At 34.9% G+C, this 25,162-nt stretch overlaps 2 protein-coding genes across 4 annotated transcripts in view; one reads left to right on the top strand and one right to left on the bottom strand.

Annotated features, from left to right (window-relative positions):
• LOC144978392 (excitatory amino acid transporter 2-like) overlaps positions 1-21,721 on the bottom strand; it is a 41,543-nt gene extending 19,822 nt beyond the window's left edge. For 2 of the 3 annotated variants that reach the window (XM_078924355.1, XM_078924353.1), the window contains exon 1: positions 19,465-21,721. In XM_078924355.1, coding sequence (XP_078780481.1) covers positions 19,465-19,557 — 93 coding nt within the window. In that variant the 5' untranslated portion in view covers positions 19,558-21,721. Of the gene's footprint in view, positions 1-9,254; positions 9,386-19,464 lie in introns of those variants that run through there. The other variant, XM_078924356.1, reaches the window with a different exon arrangement.
• A 667-nt stretch (positions 21,722-22,388) lies between these two features.
• LOC144978957 (uncharacterized) lies at positions 22,389-23,699 on the top strand. Its single transcript, XM_078925576.1, has 2 exons — positions 22,389-22,724; positions 23,667-23,699. The coding sequence occupies exons 1-2, from the start codon at positions 22,389-22,391 to the stop codon at positions 23,697-23,699; spliced, it is 369 nt and encodes a 122-aa protein (XP_078781702.1).
• The last annotated feature ends 1,463 nt before the right edge of the window (positions 23,700-25,162 follow it).

Consider the following 25,162-nt stretch of genomic DNA (forward strand, 5'->3'; position numbering starts at 1 on the left):
CAATCAAAAACATCACTACGACTACTAGTATTACCACCACCAACGCCACAATCAGTAACATCACTACGACTACTAGTATTACCACCACCAACGCCACAATTAGAAACATCACTACGACTACTAGTATTACCACCACCAACGCCACAATCAGTAACATCACTACGACTACTAGTATTACCACCACCAACACCACAATCAGAAACATCACTACCACTACTAGTATTACCACCACCAACGCCACAATCAGTAACATCACTACGACTACTAGTATTACCACCACCAACGCCACAATCAGAAACATCACTACGACTACTAGTATTACCACCACCAACGCTACAATCAGTAACATCACTACGACTCTACTAGTATTACCACCACCAACGCCACAATCAGAAACATCACTACGACTACTAGTATTACCACCACCAACGCCACAAACAGTAACATCACTACGACTACTACTTCTTTTACTACAACTGCTCCTACTACTGTGTGGATGATGCTTGGTCAGTTTTGAGAAATAAGATTAAGTTTAGTAACCCATTTGGATGACTCAAGCAGTTAATAAGCAGATGATAAATAAGAAACAAAAACTATTCCAAAACAATATATGAAACACAGATCACTATCTAATTATGAAAGATATGTAACAATACGAATAAATCTAAAATATATCAAATGCAATTGAATTACATGAATCTAAATTGGCTCGAGAATGTAAATCTAATGCAAAATGTTTCTGGAAATATGTCAATTCTAAACTTAAAAGAAAAACTGATGTCGACGCCTTGCTAAAAGATGATGATTCAACCACTGTGTCGGAAGTGTTAAATACATAAATTTCTCAGATGTTTTTTTTTTTTTGTAAATTAAATGAGGACCATGCTAATATCCCATTCGTTGACAAAAACAACGATGGGAATTATATTACTGATTATTCTATTTTGGAAAATGAAATTATCGAACAGTTGTTATCACTTAATGAAACAAAAGCATTGGTTCGGATGGTCTCCATTCTCGTTTACTCAAGGAGATTGCCACACAAATAAGCCATCCCCCTTTTTATCATATTTAACAAATCTCATCAGAGGATGAAATTCCAGAAGAATGAAAATTGGCTAATGTGGCTGCCATTTACAAAAAATCATATACAAACGAACCTGTAAAATTATGGAATCCAGTCTTAAAGACAGAATCAGGATTTTAAAAAGAAAACCACCAAATATTAAGTAATTGTCAAAACGGAATTGGAGAGAACGCTCTTGTGTAACTCACTTATTACATGTCATGGAAGATTTTACCAGCATGTTTTATGTATTGCTATTATATATTTTGATTTCAGTAAAGCCTTTGATTCTGTCCCTCATGAAAGGCTATTCAGAAAAATAAAATCATATGATATAACAGGTCAGATATATGATTGGATAATATGTTTTCTATCCAATAGAAAGCAGAGGGTAGTTGAAATTGGCGAAATGTCAAGTTTTAAGTGTGTGACCAGTGGGAAGTGTCTTGGGTCCAATACTTTTTATTATATATATTAATGACTTCCCAATTAACATTATATCAAAATTTAGATTGATTGCAGATGACACTAAAATTTATAATAAATCTGATCAGCATTTAATCATTGAGGATCATATTAATTCTCATTTAGAATGGTCAAGGAAGTGGCAAGTAAAATTTAATATCAACAAGTGCAAGGTATTGCTTGTTGGAAAGAAAAATCCTAATCACATCTATTACTCAGATAGAACTCTAATTCAAAGGTTTTTTTTCGTTGATACACTTTTTTTAAAGGGATCTTTGTGTTGTTTTTTTACCCACATTTGAACTTCGATGTGCATATTAATGATTGTACAACTAAAACGAATCGCATGTTGGTAATCATTTACAGGAGTTTTCCTTATTTGGATAATAGCATGTTTCTTCCGTTATCTAAAACCATTATAAGACCTGTTCTTGAGTACAGGAACAAAGTTTGGAACCCAATAAATCAAAGGCAGTCAATAGGTCTTGAACATATTCAAAGACAAAATTGCTTTCAGGGCTTGATAACATATCATATGACGACCTTAAAGCATCTCTCGATCATCCTAGTCTCAACTACAGAAGATTAGAGTAGACTTAATTCAACTCCACAAGATAATACATAATATAAATAATATAAATCCATCAATTTTGTTTACATTTTCCAAGATTACGTATACCAGAGGCGACAAATATAAAAGATATATTCCAAGATTTCATGCCAAAATAAGATAGAACTCATTTATTGTACGTTTAGTGAAAATATGGAATAGTCTCTGTTTTAACCCCAAAAATGAATTTCTTTGAACCAGATTAAAATCTTAGTTGATAGGGAGTTGAAGTCTCTGAGATTTAAGTATGACTAATATGTTTTATTCTTTTTTGCTTAAAAAAATGATCAATTTCTGAATTTAATGAATGAATGAATGAATGAATGAATGAATTAATTAATTAATTGATTAATTAATTTATCTATTCATTCATTTGTTTCTGTGGTTATTTAGTTATTTATCCATTTATCTTTTAAACTTTAAATTATCATGTGGATATTTCCATTACTTTCATGATTTTGTAGACTGGTTTGTAAATGTTGACAAGTAAAATGGATGACATCTGAAACAATGTTAAATCATGATGATTTATCAGGGACCTATGCATGATTAATATCGTTTTTGCTTTCATTATTATTGTTGAATTATGAAATTTTTATATTTGTGATTCATTTGATAATAACCAATTTTCAATAACCAGTATTCTATGACAGTATTTTTTCGATTTTGCATTGCCGTATTGCTATATTTTTCTTTACATTCAAAGTTGTGTAGAACTGTCTGTGAATGATGCAATGCAAGCTATAAGAGATTCTGCAATTATAAACTATTGTATAAGACATTTAAATGATAATTCCTATATTAAGCCTTTATGAAATAATTTAGCTAAAATGGAACATTCAAACGAAGATTATCAAAATTCTTCAGCCTAAATACCAACAATGGCTGTCACAGTCAACAACTTACTCTCTCCGCCCTCGAATACAAATACTCAGAATTGAGTCAACTTCGAGTAACATTCAGATTCAGATTGAGATTGAGATTCAGATTTTAATTGATTTTTTTTTTTTTTTGAAGGACAAATTTCTGGCCAAAATTTCAAATACGAGTTTATTTATCCAGAGTCAGATAGTTAACTGGTTTAAAAGACCAGTCAGCTTTGTTTATTTGTTTTTAAGGGTACTACTGCATTTGCAACACATTTAAGTTATATCAGCGCCAGTAAAAAGGAAGAAAATGGGATAGTAAAAAGTTCTACAATTACAATTAAAGCACTCAAGAAAAAGTAAGATAAAGGGGAACTGGGAACAAATAGGGATCAGATGTAGATTCCGAGAGCATACCTCCAACCTACTTTGTTTGAGATTACCTATAAGTCTCATCCGGATACAAGCATAAGGTTTGACAAAGAGGAATATAATCAATATACTCAAATGCTTACATTATTCATTCTAAATAACAAATATAATAATATATGCCAGAGAGATGATTTACAAGGAAAAAAAACATCTCCCAAAACAATAACTATTCATTTGGCTGTTTCCCTCAACGCCAGGAGTCCGGCCAGGGCCAGGACAAAACAAGTAATCTCATTCCAAGACAAAGACAAAAAAGCATATTGGAAAACAGATAGAAGGGGATAAAAGACACATTTAGTGTCTCCCAGTCACATTTGACTCTCAACCATCAGAGCGATTATGTTTGTCTCGCTCCATTTATTTACAGCCCTGTTTTGGACACCGTTACCGCATATTCTGCCAGTTATGTCAGTTGGTTCTATTTATAGCATCGATAATTGTCAAGAAATAACGACTGAGAGCCGTTTCTGGAAGAAGAAAAAAAAGCAGCATGTAATTTAAGTATCAGATGTTTATAAGATACTTGTTTTATAAGATAATTTTATGTGCCTGCGGATTAATAGCAACTGATTATTTTGTTGTTGCCTTTGAGAGAGAGAGAGAGAGAGAGAGAGAGAGAGAGAGAGAGAGAGAGAGAGAGATAGAGAGAGAGAGAGAGAAAGAAAGAGAATAGAGAGAGAGAGAAAGAAAGTGAATAGAGAGAGGGGGAGAGAGAGAGAGAGAGAGAGAGAGAGAGAGAGAGCAAAAAATGTTCCTTTTTTTAAAAAGTATATTTTCTAATTAATGCTATTCGTTTAAGTACAATACTCACAATATTTACCCGTCAAATGAAACATGCCAACATACAAAACTATGCGTAACCTTAAACGTATATATTTTGATTATTTATTTTAGTGAGAACTATCACCCAACTGGCGGTCTGAAAATTAAGCAAAGAGAGAAATGACGTCATATTCTTTCGTTCTGTAGCTAGTGTCATATTTTTAAATCTCTGAACTTGGCACAATCATATACTGCGATGACGTCACGCCGCGGGGTACAAACCTCTCCCATCGCTTTTCACGAATTCGAGGCATCTTACAGTCGAAATAGGAATATAAAGCAACAACATTTGCAATATAAATTTGTACAATTGAAAAGGATTTTTCACATTTTGTTGGAATAAATAAGTATATCTATGTATTCATTAAAATAGATCTTGAAAAACGTTGACATCAAATCACCCAGTTGTTCCAATCCAGACACCCAGTTGTCCCAATCCAGACACCCAGTTGTATTAAATCAGACACCCAGCTAAAGTTTATTCCTCCTCGCCCCCCCCCCCCCCCCCCCCCCCCACTCCCTCTCCCTTTCCCCCCTAAAAATCAGTTGCATTAAACAAATTCAATCACGCCTAAAATGGAATTTTTTCCGCTGATTCAGACGTGCTAGTTTTCTTCTTCATTTTCTTTGAATAAAGTGAGAAATTCATCGGCTAAGGTAATAATTAACTCATCATTAACATAAACTAGGCCCTAGTTGCAAGATTTATGAGGAAAGTACTTGTATAAATGTTTTTTAAGGAAATAATTGATAACTTATTTAAGATTTTAAAAACAACAAGTAATATAAGATAATTGAACAGTTACTGCCAGTACCATTATTTTCCCTTTGATAGTTTAGTCTTGACTTTATGTATCTCAAGCACGAGTTCCTCGAGTATACGGTTTCCTCGAACTCAGTTGATTGTCCCAAATTTTTCGCTTATTATTCTTAGTTACCATTTCATTCCTTCCTCGAACTAATTTTTACCCCGAGTGACATTAAATCCGTTCTATGTATAAACTTAATTAATTCAAATCTAATATTAAAAAAATAGATCAATTTGTTAAACATCTGTTAATGACATTAATTAGCAATGACTATGAAAAATGTTTTTTTTTTCTATTTTTGAGTAAAATTTTGTCTAAAATCAAAGCCCTATCTCCACTGAGTTAAAATGTTTTTGAATTTTGAAAATCCATTCATAAATAAACAAGTTATGCAGTTTCAAAGGTGTAATTTATTTGGATGACCCGCAAAGAGGAAAAAAACGCGAAAATATGGGACGCTTTTCGGCATTTTTGTTCGACCTTTGGTTGTATCTTGCGTAATAAATAGATTTAAAGATTGAAACTTGAAGAGCAAATTAGGATGATGTTTTGTAAAATACGGGAAAAGTACTCGTCATATTCATATGAAATTTTACAACCAAAAAGAAGAAATATTCATGTATTACCTTGTCAGCGACAAAACCTCCACGCCCGGTAGTTTTAGAAATATTTTACTCCAAAGAGTAAAAATCTATTTTTAACGGTCTTTTGGTAATCGCACGAGTTTTGTCGCTTGACATAATCTAAAATGACCTTTTTTCTAACTGTGTGCCAACTTTCAGTCATATTCATCAATAAACAGCGTCGTAATTAATTTTTTAAAATAGCTTATATACGAAACGGCTTCGTCCCATATTTTGACGCGAATTCGGGCACTTCGTGAGCGAAAAAGAGGCCCAAAGATTTGTGCGGGATAGTCATTGCTACATTAATTTACAGCATAGTATACAACATTTGATGTCATTGTGTGTATAATATATTTAGATGGCACTACTTAAGTATTCTTATGGTAAGAGGCCAAATTACACCCATGTTATTGTCACTTCAACCCGCTATTGCCTGGTCCCAGGTCCAGGATGAGAAATTGAGGATGGTTGTGCGTTGGGCCAGCAACCCATCATGTAAAAAAACAAAACATCGCGCTACAGAAACGCCAGGAAGAACTAAAAGACATCATATTTCACGTGAGCCAGATTCAACCTTGATGACGAATAGAAATGAAAGTTGAAAGGAAGTTTCTATTCCGACATTTGTCTTTGAGCAAGCCCAAGAAGGAGGTGAGAGTGGGTGCCTGGAATGTGCGAACGTTATATGAAAATGGAAAAACCGCACAGATTTTAAAGGTAATGGAAAGGTATAGAATTTGCATCCTTGGAATAAGTGAAATGAGATGGACGGATTCAGGCATCATGACTCTAGTTTCGGGAGAAACAGTCTTTTTACTCAGGACGCACAGCTTGTCAACACCAAGAGGAAGTTGGCATTTTTATGGATTAGGAAGCTAGACGAAACTTAGTGGGATGGGAACTAGTCAACTCAAGAATTATTAGAGCAAAAATATTTTTAAAAACTACCATACAGTGTTATGTCCTAACAGAGCAGGCAATAGATGAAGAGAAGGACAAACACAAATTGACAATACCCCACGACATGACACGTTGATCCTCATGGGTGACTTGAATGCTAAAATTGGGACTGACAAAAACGCAATGAGAGAAACATGAGAAAGGAGGGAGTCGGAGAAATAAGCGAAAATAGACAACGGTTCATTGACATATGCCTTGAAAATTGTCTTTTTATAGGCGGAACTGTGTTTCACCATAAGAATATACACACGCTGACCTGGATCTCATCCGATGAAAAAACAGCAACAAAAAAATTAGAACGACCATATTGCCATCAACCAGAAATGGAGGAGTTCCACGAAAGTTGACAAAGATAATCGAGGGGCAGACTGAAGAAGCGACCACGTACTACTAATTTGCAGAATAAAGTTGAAGCTGAAAAGAACACAGAACAAAAATCAAATGAACAAATATTCGACACAGGTGAGCCGAGAGACGCTATTGTGACAGCATCGGTCTATAAAACAAATACCAAATCCTGGACAGTATACCTGCAGATGATATCAAGGACCTTTGCAGCAATGTAAAGGAGACGTACTGGACACCAGCAAATCAGTTTTGGGATACAAAAGAAAAGAAAAGAAAGAATGGATATCTGACAACACAACTCAGCTCATTGAGGAATCACGCTTTACTGATTATGCAAATGTGTTCTTTTAATATTAATGGTTAAGTGCATGAACAAAGTAAATGCTATAAGGTCACATGAACACAATGAGAAATATGGGGTTATTGACCTTGCTCGACGTGGACTTATTTGCAGGTCTGATAACTCAAATTATTATGGGCTCACTGTTGTCATTTAAATAATTTCAAGCCAAAAAACACCATTTGGTCCATTACAACATTGTAAATCAAGCCCATATTGTGTCCGGTTATCAGACCTGCAATTATGTGCACATATGCCTTGTTATATCAACCACAAACATTATTGAATCTCCCTGAAAAAACAGAAGAGCATGATAGATAACGATAACAGTCACTTTGGGTGCAATTGATGCTCATATCTAACGATCGTTTGACCCCTTGTTGCTATGCTTGGCAAGCTATTGATATGGATGCCCTTTTAAACTATTATCTGTTTATAGTCCGAATCTCGGGTTATTCAATAAACGTACAGTGTATGCACATAGACGTCTACTATTATAATTACGCAAGTTATCGTATATTCTATTAAAACTTAGACAAATTAATATTCTAATTGTTGTTTTAGTCGAAAATTTAAAACAAAATATATTTTGCCCCTGATACTAGCCGATGACCGTGAACCAACGACCCATAGCCACCTTAAGCATTTGCCTATCATCCAAAGCAAACAACCCACAGGTTCTGAGCATCATTCAAAATTCTAACTCAAACGATTTAAAAATGCATAGTGTTAGCACGTGATAAATAATCATTAGCTGTGGGTCTGTGATTTAAATTCAATACTATTTTTAAAAATATATAAATACATACACAAATCCGGAATAGAGGTCATAAGATTAATCTGACTCAATTTATAAAATTATTATACTTCTTAATTCTATATTTATACATTTTAAGCATTTACATATAAATTCAAACTAGGGGTCATAGGGAGAACATATTTAACATTGTAGAATTTATATATATATATATATATATATATATATATATATATATATATATATATATATATATATATACATTGTCGCCATCAAGTCTTGACTTTATATTTATATTTTCTTATGCGTGCCAGGTCTGTAAACGAATTTCCATTTTTTGAATGAATAAAGTATATCATTATATTTTTATTACCAGTTAGCTATTTGTCTGTTTGGCATGTACAAAGATAGCTAGGGAATTAAGGAATGTTTGCCAGGCCTTTCTGTTGACCTGAAATAAATAATCAGGGGGACGAACAGGCTGAATGGCGGGAAATCTTTTGATGGTTAATGCTTAGCAAAACTCGAAACATCAATTTTTTAAAATATATTCAGCTATTTCGCTTTCTGTATATTATTTTCTTTTAAGTAATTAGTCGTCATTACTTAATTTCAATCCTTTCAAAAATGCCCATGATGAAATATTTCTTTTGCACTTTGAATTGTATGGCTTTGCAGTACCTTGTGTTGTCTTGTCACAGAAGTCAAGTAAAATTAAGTGTGCTCAGTTACCGGATGAGTGATAAATATTGTGGATAAGTTTGTCCCGACATTGTGTCTTTTAGGAAGGCTCTTAACACAAGTAGTCCATTCAACTTGGGTGTGAATGAGTTCTTCCCTATAGGCAGTGACGCATATAGTGAAAGTAGTATAAAATGGACGTCTAACAGGCGCATGTTTATGACGCCACCTAATAATGATGTGCTCATAAATTTGATGTTTTCATTTAATTGAAAACCCTCCACTATACTCTATAGCCTTATTGCCCAATAATGTTTTAAGGTCCCATGTATTTTGTCTGAGATCCATTTGGAATTCGAAAGTACAGAAAAACGATCGATAAACCCTTTAATATCCTTTCAATATATTATTTTGTTTAACTTAAAATATCACTTCAATTAAAAGTTGTTTCAAAACTATTCGATTTACTTACCGATTGTCTAAAAAAAGTCCGTCAAATCAGCCTGTGATGAAAAGAATATCTGATACCTCTTTATAATTCAAGATAACTTTTCAAATCTCTTTGAATCCATGTGATTCCTAAGATCGACAAGAGCAATTTAAAAAAAACATTATTCCTTCCCACTGATTTTTATACAATTCAGTTTGGTTGGCTCAGACCATGCAGCTGTGATAATGATTCCCATGACCCCAAAACAATTCTGTTCAATGGTGACATTTACAGATCTATCCGCTCTATGCTTTTTCTACCGTAACGTTTTGATTCATGGTCTGTGATAATGGCAGATTGAAAGATCCATTATTCTTTTCTCTGTCTTTCACCTTTTCTTATTTAGGAGCTCAGCAATAATTACGAAGGTCATATCGGAAAAGCTAAAGAATACGAATGGTATAATCTGCCTTTATGTCTTTCTATTTTCTTACTTGGGCTAAAGTTTACCGAGCTAAAGTTAGTTTCGGTTCAACGACTCTTTGAATTCCATTACAAAACTAATTATGGATTCGCCTCGATTTCTTTTAGCGAGGGCTTATCTTAGAATATAGAGATTCGTCATATTATTCTTAATTTATCATTCTGATTGAGAACCCCGCATTATTTGCGGAGAAATAAAGACTTATCACGAACAGACATTCATTTATTTTGACTGTTTTACTCCTGCACTGTGGAAATTAACATAGATTGAGACTAATCTTCCGAGCCTTCAACGATAAAAATCGGTCGGTCTGGTAATAAAGTCGGTAGGTGTGTGTAAATGAATCTGGCAGGAGGGGCCGCCAGCTGGAGATTCCCAACGTCAAATGACCGATCCTAATGCCCGAGCAGATTTAATAAATAATGAAATGACCGACCAGTTATGCCCTAGCAGATTTATAAATAATAATTTGGATCATCGGTTGATAGAATTATCCTTGATTTTAAAAAAAAAAGTTTGCACGTTACCCGTACTATCAATCTAATAAATAAAAGTTTTATAATTTTTAGATTTGCCAGTAATTCTTTGCTCGTTTGTAGAATTTAAACATTGTCTGTACAGAACAATTTTGACCCCTGACCCTCTTTTCTTAAAAGAAATGAATGATGGATGAGAAAAAGTCTCAAAATAATATGCTTTTTGTTTCTTTATTACGTCAGCGGTTCGGAATCATTGCCTTGTATTCTCTCGTTCTCCAGAAAAAGTACCTATTTAAAATTTTGGCCAGAAAACTCGTCCTTCAAATACCGATCAATCAAAATCTTGGCAAAAATTCTCAAATCAGTGATTTTGCATCCGAAGTCCCATGTTTTGAGAGTCGTTGACAAAATGAGGGTCATTTTAATCGATCGATTTTTGAAGGGCCAGTTATCTGGCCAAAATTCTAAGTACGTGTTTGTTCTTGTTCAGAGTTCCTCATTATTATTGGTAGTCGTATCAAAACCTTTTCAGGAATTACTTAGCCTTAAGAGTATGTAAACTGTAAAAAGGTTGGCTGAAAGGGAGGGGGGGGGGCGTTTTGTGCCCTTTTCCTGGGTATTGTTCTTTATAAATGCCCAAGTTAGGGGACAGCGTGGCTCAGTGGTACGGTTTTTCTTTCGTACCCAAAAAGGTACCTCTCGGCCTAGCTCAATTTGCAGCTCTGCACTGTGACTGACGCCTGGGTTATTCAATTCTTCTCTTAGAATAGACCCTAGAGAAAATGTTGTTTTTTTTTCTAATTTTATCTTAAGTTGTTGTCAAGGTGTATTTCTATAAATAAATTACCGTTAGTGTAACCGATGCAGCAGGCAGTCTGCTCCGCATACTTTGTAGTTGTTACATCACAACATTTCGATCAATGATCTTCACCAAGTCTTACATGTTTGAATGTGTACTGTGCACCTATTGGCTAACGTATAGGGCAGCGGTGGGGACTTCCAGAACCCTGGGATCGTGCTATTAAAAAAAATCCCTTTATTCATCCCATAGGGAACATTTGTCTCAAGGGTCTATTACAAGGGAATACTGGAATAACGTAGGCTTCAGCCGCAGTGCAGCACCGCTATTTGAGCTAGGTGACTTGCTCAAGGTCACACAGCGCAGCGGCGTATGATCGAACTCGATACCTTTCGGGTACCAAGAAAAGACCAAACCACTGAGCAACAATGTCCCACTAATATTGTTTTCATCATTTAACCTGTATCATATATAGATAGTATGCAGATGACGTCACTCAGGCCTTTGTTATTGTTTTTGCCATCCGCGTTTGTGAGTTGTTCTCACTAAGCTGTATCAACCAGACTATAAAAGTTCATGGTTACACAGAGTGTGTGTGTTGGTCCGTTATACTTCCAGATGGCAATGTTGTGAACTCCTTGGCCAAGCGCATTCAATCTATACATAATACTATGCCCTATAAAACTGATATAATTGATACAATGCCTCAAATTGTGTTGGGGGTTGAGGGTTTTATCTATTTATGACCCACCTTCTCAATCTGGTATTATATCAAGGTTAACAAGGTGTGGGAAATTCAATTTATAGCCATAAACATAGAGGGATAATGCTTTTTAACCTACATTGCCTACCTGTTTCAGACTGAAATGTTTAATAAAAATAAATAAATAAAATTCCCTTTATTCATCTCATAAGGGACATTTTTTTTCTCTAGGGTCTATTCCAAGGGAATGACTTGATCATCATCATCATTATCATCATCATCATCATCATCATCATCATCATCATCATCATCGTCGTCGTCGTCGTCATCATCACCACATCCTTTATAAAAAATATAGACTATACAAAAATTGCCATGATCAGATAAACACACAATTGATACATAAATTCCTCCTTGAAAAATGGATCGATTAGAATGACCTTCACCTCGTCATGAACTCTGACACGTGGGATGTCAACTCGTTCTTCAAAGAAGTCCCAGATTTCAGAGTCTTTTGTAGACAAAACTAGAGTCGTTTTAATCACTTGATATTTGAAGGAGAAGTTTATTGGCCAATTATATTTTTTTAAAGAATCAGAGTACTACAGAACATTACCTAAAAGCGGCTATGTGGTCTAGAGGTGTGACACTCGCTTTCGGATCGGAAGGTCATGGGTTCGAGCCTCGCTCGGCGCATAGTTGACTTGCTTAAGGTCACACAACGCAGCGGCGTATGGTCGAACTCGATACCTTTCGGGTACCAGCAAAGACCAAACCACTGAGCCACGCTGTCCCACTAATATTGTTTTCATCATTTAACCCGTATCACATATACATAATACTATGCCCTATAAAACTGATATAATTGGTACAATGCCTAAAATTGTGTTGGGGGTTGGGGGTTTTATCTATTTATGACCCACCTTCTCAATCGGGTATTAAATCAAGGTTAACAAGGTGTGGGAAATTCAATTTATAGCCATAAACATAGAGAGATAATGCTTTTTAACCTACATTGGCTACCTGTTTCAGACTGAATTGTTTAATAAAAATAAATAAATAAAATTCCCTTTATTCATCCCATAAGGGACATTTTTTTTCCTCTAGGTTCTATTCCAAGGGAATGACTTGATCATCATCATCATTATCATCATCATCATCTTCATCATCATGATCATCATCATCATCATCATCATCATCATCATCATCGTCGTCGTCGTCGTCATCATCATCACCACATCCTTTATAAAAAAATATAGACTATACAAAAATTGCCATGATCAGATAAACACACAATTGATACATAAATTCCTCCTTGAAAAATGGATCGATTAGAATGACCTTCACCTCGTCATGAACTCTGACACTTGGGATGTCAACTCGTTCTTCAAAGAAGTCCCAGATTTCAGGGTCTTTTGTGGACAAAACTAGAGTCGTTTTAATCACTTGATATTTGAAGGAAGAGTTTATTGGCCAATTATATTTTTTAAAGAATCAGAGTACGACAGAACATTACCTAAAAGCGGCTATGTGGTCTAGAGGTATGACACTCGCTTTCGGATCGGAAGGTCATGGGTTCGAGCCTCGCTCGGCGCATAGTTGAGTCCTTGGAGAAGGCTCTTTACTCAGATTGTCTCACCGTACTCAGGTGTGAAATGAGTACCTGACGGTTAGCAGCGTTGTCTATGGCCGAAAAAAATGTAATATCGCCTAACAGGCGTCATGTCCCGTCATAAATGTTAAACGTTGTTGTTGACAATGGACCTCTTGTAACGCTCTTTGAGCGCTTTGAACACGTTTAGTGGATATTGCTCCATATAAAAGCTTAATTTCTTTAAAGCTAAAAATGTCTGTGTGAGCCCGTAAAATAAAGTATAAGTAGTAAAATGCCTCTTAATATGAAACTATACACACATATATGACATTTCTGTGTTTGTCTTTCGTCTTGTTACAGACACAACATGCAGATTGGGGTAGAACTAAATAACTAAATAACATTGAGTATTTTTATAGTGCTATATCAACTAAGCGTGCTCAAAGAAATTTACAAGGTATCTCTAGCCAAAAGCAGCACTTAATATGGACGACGAAACACGACGCCTGCTAGGCGATGTTATAACTTTTTTCTGACAAAGAAAAATTTTAAAAATTGAGCTTTATATAGCGCAATATCCACTAAATGTGCTCAAAGCGCTTTACAAGGGGTCCCAGCAACATTTAACATGTAGGACGGGACATGACGCCTGTTAGGCGATATTACAATTTTTCTGACAAAGACAACGCTTATAACGGCAGAGGTACTCATTTAACACCTGGGTGCTAAGAGAGAATATGGGTAAAGAGCCTTTTCCAAGGACTCAACTATTCGTCGCTCAGAGCGGGATTTGAGCAAAAGACATTCCGACCCGAGAGCGAATGTGATGTCACAGGATTATATAACCACACACAATCATTATCTGTATGTTTTGTCGTGTCGCTTAAAGAAGGTCTAAGACCGAAATGTCAAGATTTTGTATGTACTGTTTTTCTCTTAGAGCCATATTTACTGCTTAAATTTTCGTTTCGTTTAAAAAGCAAATAGTGTAATTCACATAACTTACAGTCATTTTCTATTATATTCCAGTAAGATTCACTCAATGTGGTAATTTTATTATTATAATTAATTATTTCAAGATATTTCACACACTTTCCAACAGAATTGTTTTTGTATTAAGTAAAGTTGGTACAAGTGCAACTTCAAACCTAAAACATAACGGAGCAGACAGTTGAATTGAATGAACCCAATGACATTTGTAACTGGCCGAGGGGTGATAAACTCAAACCACTTTAGATTACACTTTAAGAATGTAATATTTCAATTAATGATATGTATATATATATATATATATATATATATATATATATATAGAGAGAGAGAGAGAGAGAGAGAGAGAGACAGAGAGCGAGAGAGAGAGAGAGAGAGAGAGAGAGAGAGAGAGAGAGAGAGAGAGAGAGAATAAGTAGGAGTGAAATATCTGTTCAATGTTACAGTTTTTATTTAACGTTATAACACGTGTAACTAAATGACAAATTGCCATATTTATGGACAATTAAGGTCTATTATATATATATATATATATATATATATATATATATATATATATATATATATATATATATATATATTGCTGGGTATTGCTTTTTTACCACTATCATTAGAACTAGCATCTACCTCTACCCAACAACCGTGTACCCTGTGTAGTGACAGGTAATGTAAGATCACTGAAGAACAAAATTGATGAACTGTTTTCACTGTTTCGTTACAATAATGACTATCGTCAAGCCTCCATAATAGCGTTAACAGGGACTTGGCTCTCTCCTCACATACCATCATCATGTTTTGATATTGAACAATATTCACTGTTTCGAGGAGATCGGCTAATGTAAATAAACGAACTGGGGGTGGGGTGTGCACATATATTAACAACAAATGGTGCCACCCCAATAACTGCCATATAAAGAAAATGTATTGTGACCATTATATTGAATTTATTACTGTTTCGTCACGACCTTATTATCTACCCCGGGAATTTACTCATGTCATAATCATCAACGTCAACATTCCACCATCATCAGACAACAACACAGCGAAAAATATTTTGAAGAAAGAAATACAGGACATTCAAATTAAGTCGCCCAATGCCGTATTGATGGTCACTGGTGATTTTAACCAATGTAAAGATTTCATTCTCCCGGGACTTCATCAATACGTGGACTGCGAGACAAGGGACAAAAAAACATTAGATTTATTCCTATGTAATATTAAAAATAGTTACAAATGTTTACCCCGTGCCCCATTAGGTTTACCTGACCACTGCATGCTCTTGCTACTCCCCACCTACCGCCCTGTTTTTAAACGTGTAAAACCAGTAAAGAAAAGTGTACAGATCTGGAACGGAAGTGTGTGTGAAGATTTGCGTGGTTGTTTTGAATGCACTGACTGGAATGTTTTTATCGAATCATGTGATAGTGTGGATGAGCTGAATGACTGTGTGAGTGAGTATTTAACATTCTGTGAACAGCTCGTGTCTTGTAAAAAAGAAATAAAATATTATCCTAACAACAAGCCTTGGATAACAAAAGATCTAAAACTTTTATTGAACCAAAAGAAAACTCTCTTTACTAGTAGAAATAAAAAAGATCTGAAAACAAAACAAAAAGAGATAAAGAGAGTAATATCCAGTTGTAGAGACAAGTACAAAAATAAAATTGAAAAATGCTTTTCTTCTGGGGATATACGAGACACGTGGCGGGGGCTTAAAACTGCTGTTAACTATAATCCAAAGCCCACGATTATATCTGAAGATATCGAAATTGAAACTCTAAATAAATTTTATTCACGTTTTGACACAGCAAACAAATTTGATATTGAAAATGAAAAACATAAATTAGACAGGGCTTTGGAAGATGAAATGACTATTGAGGTCAGTGAAGAAGAAACGAGATTCGTATTTTCGAAACTAAACGAGAGGAAGGCTGCTGGGCCGGATGGATTGAAAGGAAAATTATTAAAAGAATGTGCCCATCAACTGTCCCCCATTTATACACATATTTTTAACTGGTCCCTCCAATGCGTTTCGATCCCTGAAATTTGGAAAACTTCCAAAATTATTCCTGTTCCAAAAAAAGAAAAACTTGAATCTATGAACGATCTCAGACCTGTTGCACTGACTTCAATAGTCATAAAATCTTTAGAAAAACTTGTTCTTCTTAAAATTAGGAACCAGTTTATGCCATTGAGTGATAGTCATCAATTTGCTTACAAACCAGGACGTGGCGTAGAGGCTGCCATTTTGCTGTTTACAAACAACATCTACAGGCATCTAGATCACGCTAAGAGCTATTGCAGATTGCTTTTCGCAGATTTTTCTTCAGCGTTCAATACAATGCAACCTCAGTTGGTTGTTCAAAAATTGACTAGTCTGAATCTAAACAAGTATATAATTGCTCGGGTGCCCGAATTTCTTACGGAGAGAGCACAATATGTTCAATTAGGACAAAACATATCTTCCTGTATTACTACAAATACTGGTGCTCCTCAAGGTTGTGTATTGTCCCCTGTATTATTCACAATATACACGAATGACTGTAGAAGTCAAAACCTGAGTGTACCTTTGATAAAGTTTGCAGATGACACCGCTCTTCAAGGCCTCATAACAAATGGCAACGAAGTGGCTTATAGGCAAGAAATTGATAGATTTGTGTCTTGGTGTGATGCCCACCACCTAGAGCTTAACATAAGCAAGACAAAGGAGCTAGTGATTGACTTTAGGAGAGTGAAGGAACCGATAGAACCGTTAAAATTAAAGGACCAATTCGTCCAGCGAGTTCCTCACTACAAATACCTTGGTGTAACAATTGATGACAGGCTCAAGTGGGATGAACACTTGAAAATAATTAGGCATAAGATGTGCAGACGTACATATTTTTTATCAAAACTCTCTCAGTTTAGAATAGATAAAACCCTCTGCACATTATTTTATAGAGCAGTAATCGAAAGTGTTTTGTCATTTTGTATAACAGCTTGGGGAGGCAATTGCTTAGCAGTGGATAGGAACAAAATAAATTCAAATATTAAAAAAATCTATTAAACGCTATATAAATGATGTTGACGATGTAGATCTTTTATACGAGAAATTTTGTATAAATAAAATAACTAAAATATTAAATGACCAGTATCATCCACTAAGACCATCAGTTATTATGTCAGAAAGAAGTGGTCCCCCTTTCTCTATTTCAACGAAAACAGAGAGACACCGAAAATCTTTTCTGCCGTCCAGTATTAGGCTTTATAACAACAAGCAATAATCATTTTATATAATTATTTCGCATTTTTACTTTCAAAAAATGTAAATATTAAATTATTAATTTATTTGTTTTGCAATCTTTTCAATTTTTAATTTATAGTGACAGTTTTGACTATTTTACAGTGTTGAAATTATTCATATTATAAAGCGCAGCTCTGGTTATGGAGCTACTCCTTTTTCATATATACATCCTATTTCCATTGTATTTTTATCTTATTATGTAAATTATAACACGTCTGTACAAAAAATTTCCTTTTTGGGATGCAATAAGGTATTATTATTATTATTATTATTATTATTATTATTATTATTATTATTATTATTATTATTATTATTATTATTATTATTATTATTATTATTATTATTATTATTATTATTATTATTATTATTATTATTATTATTATTATTATTATTATTATTATTATTATTATTATTATTATTATTATTATCAACACTTATCACTACTAAACCAACAACACAACGGAAGTAAGGATGCAAGAATATCAACATTGATCCCAAAGGAAAAAAAAAAATCATTCTACGGACAATATGCCGACTGACGACGTGGATGGAAACCACAGAAACATGTGCTTCGGCCACATATAAGTGAGTGACCCAATTTATATTATATGACTTTTGGTTGGTACGTGTAGGTACGAGAGTGCTCGAAAATGTTGGTTATAGAAACTGAGAATAAATAAGATCTGTCAAGTATTTTTTTTTTGCCGAAATAATTGTTTCTATGTCTTCTATTTCGTCAGAAGACGGTAGAAACGACAGTTTCGGCAAAAAATACGTAGTGGACATGTAACTGTATATATATATATATATATATATATATATATATATATATATATATATAATCTTTAGATTGCTCGACTATTTAAAGAGCTTGCGTTATGTTTAATATTCTAAACATCCTCTTAAACAGCTGTTTCTACACTCAAAATTTAGCGTTTCTTAATTGTTAAATTCTATACAGCTGGACATAGCAGATGTTTACGAAGGGTATATGAACAAAAGTGGACATGTGACTTGTTTAAAATATAATTAAGCTTTTTATGTTCGTAAAAATGTAATAAGATATCGTCGATAAGTTGCAAATAATTAAATGTATAGCTGACCTTGAAATTGATTGACCTATGGATGAAGTCGAATTGAAATTCCAATTGGACAATTTTTTTTCCGAAGATATCAATCGTACCAAATTTGAAGAAAAATAAACTTACACACGGAAGCTGAAACAACTCGAGTCTATGCACGATGCAGTAACTCTACTATAATGGGCGATAACTCAATAAAATATTGTTTGATTTGCTTGTAACTTTATACGCTTGTTGCTGACATCCAAAAGAATAAACTTCATTATTTGAGTAATATAAAATAAAGGACGGTTAGCATGTTATTTTAAAAAGAGGAACATTTTAATTCATCTAAAAATCAATTCAAGGGAAATAACTCGTACAAATCGATTGGAATATTAACAAAAGTGTCCATGAATGTGACTTGTTTAACATATAATAAAATTTGTGTGTTCTTAAAGATGTTATAAAATAACGATAATTTACGAGTCATTAATTGTTAAATGAAGTTGACCTCATCTGAGCCTTAGTGACCTCTGGTTGGCCTTCAAGTGGTCGAATTGGAATTACAATCGACCAAATGTCTTTCAATGATATCAATCTTACCAACTGTGAAGGAAAAAAAAACAACTTTTACACGAATATGAAACAACTCGAGTTTTTTTTTTTTTTAACTTTTTTTTTTCACTAGAAGGCGACTCTACTATCAAGCACGAAAGAAAGTCATTCCTGTTTCATATGAAATTGCTTGGACAAAGAAAAGAGGTCAATTCGACCTCACCATGGGAGCATAATATGACAGAGCCGAATGCGAATTAATTGGATCGTTCCTGACACATGAGAATAAAAAAGAACTTACCTCATTGACGTTGGCTGCCCGCACTCTGCGATGACAAATATCTGCCCATTCCTCCTGTCTGTTAACGGCATTAAACATCTCTCTTCCATTCATATCTGTCCACTCTAGGATATTTTATATAAATTAGCAATGACTATGAAAAATGTTTTTTTCTGTTTTTGAGGAACATTTTTGTCTGAAATCAAAGCCCTATCTCCACTGAGTAAGAATGTTTTTGAATTTTGAAAATCCATTCATAATTAAACAAGTTATGCAGTTTCAAAGGTGTCATTTCTTTTGGATGACCCGCAAAGAGGAAAAAAACGCGAAAATATGGGACGCTTTTTCGGCATTTTTCTCGACCTTTGGTTGTATCTTGAGTAATAAGTGGATTACAAGATTGAAATTTGGCAATTTTTTGGCAAATTTGATAGAGAATATGATGGAAACATTAGAAGAGTTCTAACTTATACAATTTTAGAGCTGGATGGTATAACACACACACACACACAGAGAGAGAGAGAGAGAGAGAGAGAGAGAGAGAGAGAGAGAGAGAGAGAGAGAGAGAGAGAGAGAGATTAGTATAACACACACAGAGAAATATATAAAGAAATGAGTGTATAACACATAGAGAGAGAGAGAGAGAGAGAGAGAGAGAGAGAGAGAGAGAGAGAGAGAGAGAGAGAGAGAGAGAGAGAGAGAGAGAGGAGGGGGAGATTGCGTATATAAACGAAAGAAATATAGAAGGAAAAGAGAAATTGGACAAGGGGACAAAGGTTACTGATGGAACGTGGCTTGGAACACAATAATTAAACGCATGCTGAAATTGTAGATCATATTGCAATCGAAAACTTTTAACATTATAATTTCTTAAATTCTTGTAAATTAAACAATCAAATTATCAGCTGTTTATTGAACCCAAACGCAATGGCAGGCGATAAACACCCCTCTGCCAGTGAGACCGCGCAGACATTTTGACTAGTCGTGAACTTTAAAACGAGGTCAACCAATCAGAAAGCGCTTTGCCACGACCCGCTCACCGCTCAGCTTGGTGCCAAATCGTTTTGAACTTGTGATTCGGGCTGTAGGGGGCAAAATGGCTTTGTCTTTTACGAATGAAGAGCAAATTAGGATGGTGTTTTGTAAAATACGGGAAAAGTACTCGTCATATTCATATGAAATTTTACAACCAAAAAGAAGAAATGTTCATGTATTACCTTGTCAGCGACAAACCTACACGCCGGTAGTTTTAGAAATATTTTACTCCAAAGAGTAAAAATCTATTTTTAACGGTCTTTTTGTAATCGCACGAGTTTTGTCGCTTGACATAATCTAAAATGACCTTTTTTCTAACTGTGTGCCAACTTTCAGTCATATTCATCGATAAACAGCGTCGTAATTAATTTTTTAAAATAGCATATACGAAACGGCTTCGTCCCATAGTTCGTCGCGAATTTGGGCATTTCGTGAGCGAAAAAGAGGCCCAAAGATTTGTGCGGGATAGTTATTGCTATATAACTGGACCTTGGTCTTCCTCTTCCTCGTTTGCCCTCCATTTTCCCCTGTACCATATCTTTCATTAGGATGCATCGGTTTCGGCATATGTTCCTCCTTTTGATGACATTTAGTAGTTCTGACATGGCCTCCAGATCTTCAATTGTGCTGTTATTCGTTATTCTTTCCATCCAGCTTACCCTCATCATCTTTCAGCAGAGTTTATACGAATATACGTCTTTGTTCTTAAGGGTCCATCCTTCTGCGCCGTAGGTCATCACTGTCCACACCAATACTTTTACTAATTTTATTTTCAAATTTTGTCCTTTCCAGATATTGTTTCGAGAGGTCATTCTGTTATTCGTAGTTGCAATTCGGTTGTTTATATCCTTCGAGTAGTTGCCATTTTGCGTTTAAGTCGATCCCAAACATCTAAATTGAGAAGCACCTTCAATCTTTTCGTTTTTAATGAGTACGGCTTGATTTTTAACTTCTCCGATTTGAATGTACTTTGTCTTTTTGGCATTTAGTGTGAGAGCTTTAAGCTCACCTGAATGATGTTGCCTCTAAGTGGTTGTTAGTAAGGATCGAGGTGTTATATATGAGATTTGATATATTCCGACCTCCTATTTTGATTCCAGATTTTCAGCAGCTGCTTCTCTCATAATTTGTTCAGTGCATGTTTGGTGACAGAATACAACCTTGTCTATTATTATTATTATTATTATTATTATTATTATTATTATTATTATTATTATTATTATTATTATTATTATTATTATTATTATTATTATTATTATTATTATTATTATTATCATAGCTTGAAAAAAAAAAACGGCAGAAGACGTCGGGTTCTTGGTATGGGTATGTCTTTATCCGGAAGACGGCAGAGGACGGCAGTGCCGGGTCGTCGGAGTCAGTCTCCGGCGTGGGTTAGTACTAAGTCGACCAACAACTCCGATGCAAAATCAAAACACATTATTAGTGATTTTGGTATGCGAACTCAGGCAAAATGAGCCCTCCCATTACGTTAAATGACATTCACTTGTCTACCAAGATCGACCATTAGAAACTTAATAAAGAAGAAAAGGGTGTTGTTAAAAAACAACTGGTTCCTGTCCCATTGAAAGTGTATAACCACTCTTCCGGGGAACTGAATACAACATACCTTGTGTAAATGATCTTCTGGTTGCAGAGTGATATAAGCTGATCGTCAATAAAGATCTTCCATCCTCGCTCTTTTACGCTCGTAATCCTTAGAATTTGCCTATACACTAATAAAATAGTTATGCTACCGGATGATTTGACAAACAATGGAAGCTTTGTATGAACAAGCTTCTAGTGCTGTCTTGTGTGATAACCAACTGGGACACTTTTTTAAAACCTCTGTTGGTGTCAGACAGGGCTGCATACTGTCCCCTACCTTATTCAATATATATCGTGAATAGGTAATGCAAGAAGCATTACAGTATCACCAACCTTCAGTCTCTATAGATGGCAGACAATTATGCAACCTGCTGTTTGCAGATGATATAGACCTTATTGCCCACAGTGAACAAGAGTTGCAAGAACTTACTGACTATTTACACCAAGCGGCATCAAGATATGGCACTTCCAAATCCCAAATCCTAGTGAACAGACAAGACGATACTAGAACACACATTGTCGTGAATGGTGAAACTCTTCAAGAGGTAACATCTTTCAAATACCTTGGAGTGCTGCTCACTGATGACGGAACAAGCACGTCGGAAATAAAAGCTAGACTGGGCATGGCTACTGCAGCAATGGCAAGACTAAATAGAATCTGGAAAAGCAAGACAAAGCTTAAACTATTTAGTACTGTCTGTACTCCTCTATGGTTGCGAATCGTGAAGTCTGCATCCCGAGAGTCCCCCGGACGACCAACCGGTCATGGGATAGAATGAGAGTGAGTGAATGAGATGATTTGCTATGTAACATATTCATTATTGGTCCTCAGAAGGACTTGCTACATACACAATGTTTCTTGAACCAGAAAATCAGAAGATGTGTCGTCAAGTCTTTTCTTTCCTGTTGTAAATTTAATGAAAGCTCACTGGTCATGTTGCAAAATGTGCTCAAAAACTCTAAACAAAAAGTGTTTATTATTTTTTGTAGTTGGTCGAAGGGATTTGAGCCCGAAACATTCCATGTTTGATATTTTGTTCCTTCTTTTTTTTTTGAAGTTGTTATATTCATTATTTTTAAATTAATTATTACAGTCTACAGCTTCTAGTAGCTTAGCATCACTTAAATAAAAAGTCTTCATAGTTTTCGAAATATGTCATATCACAATAGGTCATTTTATTCAGGTAGGCCCGCGGGTATGTTTTCAACTTTCATTAAAAAGCGAAGTGTTACATTTATTGAACAATATATCCAATGAGAAGCAGAATTCATGACGTCACACCTTCCTCTCTTCCGGTTCCAAACTTCTTGAACTTGATAGGTTTCATATTGAGTTAGAAGAGAGTATAACTAATTTAGTACCTAGTAGGATGTTTAGGCATATTCTTATGACTACGGGACGTAAAAGAGCGAGGATGGATCAACTTTATTGACGACCAGCATTTAGGCTAGAAAAGAAGATGCAATTACTCTGAAACTCGAAGATCAGTTGCACAAGGTATGTATCCAGTCCTCCGGATGACTGATTTCACACTTACAAGGTGATTGGAACAAGTATTTTGACATCACACTATTACTTCCAGCTACAGCTGACCAGCAACAAATCACGTGATTGACAACTGAATATAGATCACTCCCATTAATTGAGCTCTCGTCCCACAAGAAACGGAACGGACACCGATCCTAAATGGGATAGTGTGGTAGTGTACCCGAAAGGTACCGAGTTCGATCACCCGCCGCTGCTCTGTGTGGCCTTGAGTAAGTCACCTCGCCCTAGATCAATTTGCGGCGCTACACTGCGGCTGACGCCTGGGTTATTCTAGTCATTCCCTGGAATATATCCTTGAGACAAATTTCCCCTATGGAATAAATAAAGAATATTTTATTTATTTTGTTTTTATTGATTTAGTAGTTTTGTTGTGTTTGTTTTGTTCTCACCCCGTTCCCTGCCCACTCACCAATAACAAAGTTGCTGGGTCTGTTAAATCTGACGGAAAGTACTTTGCAATGAACTAATGTCTTATCCATAGGATATCAAGCAAGTTGTGCTATCCGTCAAACACAGTGGTTCATATGTGCTGAAATCGTGAATTTCGGTTTGAACCATAGGAATACTTGCCTCTGATACACCCTGTTGATTTCCATTCAAAAAATGTGGACGGTCCCTCGCTGCCTGCTCATTGGACGTGACGACAATCGACTAGTATATGATTCAATCTTCATCTTCAATATCTTTAAACTATTGCACATTTTATAACACGTATATCTTTCAAACTATTGCAAATAATGAAATTTATATTATACAGTTGTATGCGTATTTTTTGTGCCCTACACACTGATGTATTTTTTGGGAAAGTAAAAACAAGGACTGTCCTGAAAAATGGGAGGCAAGCAATATTGCTTATTTTTGATAAATTTATGATAATTTAGATTAACTCATTAATCACATAAAAACAAACGATTCTAATAAAAATCTGAAATTGCATTTATTTAGATTGGAACCTCTTCTTTTGCCTCAACTAAGTTTTGTGGAGGTAAATCAGTAAACAAAGGCTGTGGATTTTTAAAAAGAAAGCCTATGCTTTTTTCATAATAGATTTCAGGATAATGTGAGGAAACAGAGTTGTGCTTCAAATTAATATGTATATATTAATAAAAAATGCTATATATCCTATATTGGCTGATGGACTTCTTCCATAATGTATTCACCAAGATTTCATTTCACCCAGTACAAGTTGTCTGTTGTGAGTCATTTTATCACAAACAATATCACAATATCCGTTATCGAAGATGACTAGCAATCCCTTACTTGAATTTGGAAATGAATGAATGCATTTAAGGTGCCTTACCATAAGTTAAAATTCTGTAGCCAGATGTTGCAATCTTTGTCATAAGTCTGACATTGACCAAGTCCGTTGTTGAATTTGATAAAATCTAAGCCGTTGTAGCAACTTAAACATTGAATTAAGGCATGAACATGGTACAATGAGCAGGTTGTGATACAAATAGAATGTTCTTCAAAATGTTATTTAATTTAAAGGATTAAAACAGACTGATTTTAGATATTGAAAATGACTAG

The sequence above is a fragment of the Berghia stephanieae genome, chromosome 8, assembly GCF_034508935.2.
Source record: "Berghia stephanieae isolate SIO BIC M18660-M18661 chromosome 8, UCSD_Bste_1.3, whole genome shotgun sequence".
Classification (NCBI taxonomy): Eukaryota; Metazoa; Mollusca; class Gastropoda; order Nudibranchia; family Aeolidiidae; genus Berghia; species Berghia stephanieae.

What these genes read in the sequence shown, in the direction of transcription:
- LOC144978957 (XM_078925576.1), top strand. Translation starts at nt 22,389, where the DNA reads ATGCAAGAAGCATTACAGTATCACCAACCTTCAGTCTCTATAGATGGC. An exon ending in GCATGGCTACTGCAGCAATG is followed by an intron (nt 22,725 to 23,666) that starts GCAAGACTAAAT and finishes TATTACTTCCAG; the next exon opens with CTACAGCTGACCAGCAACAA.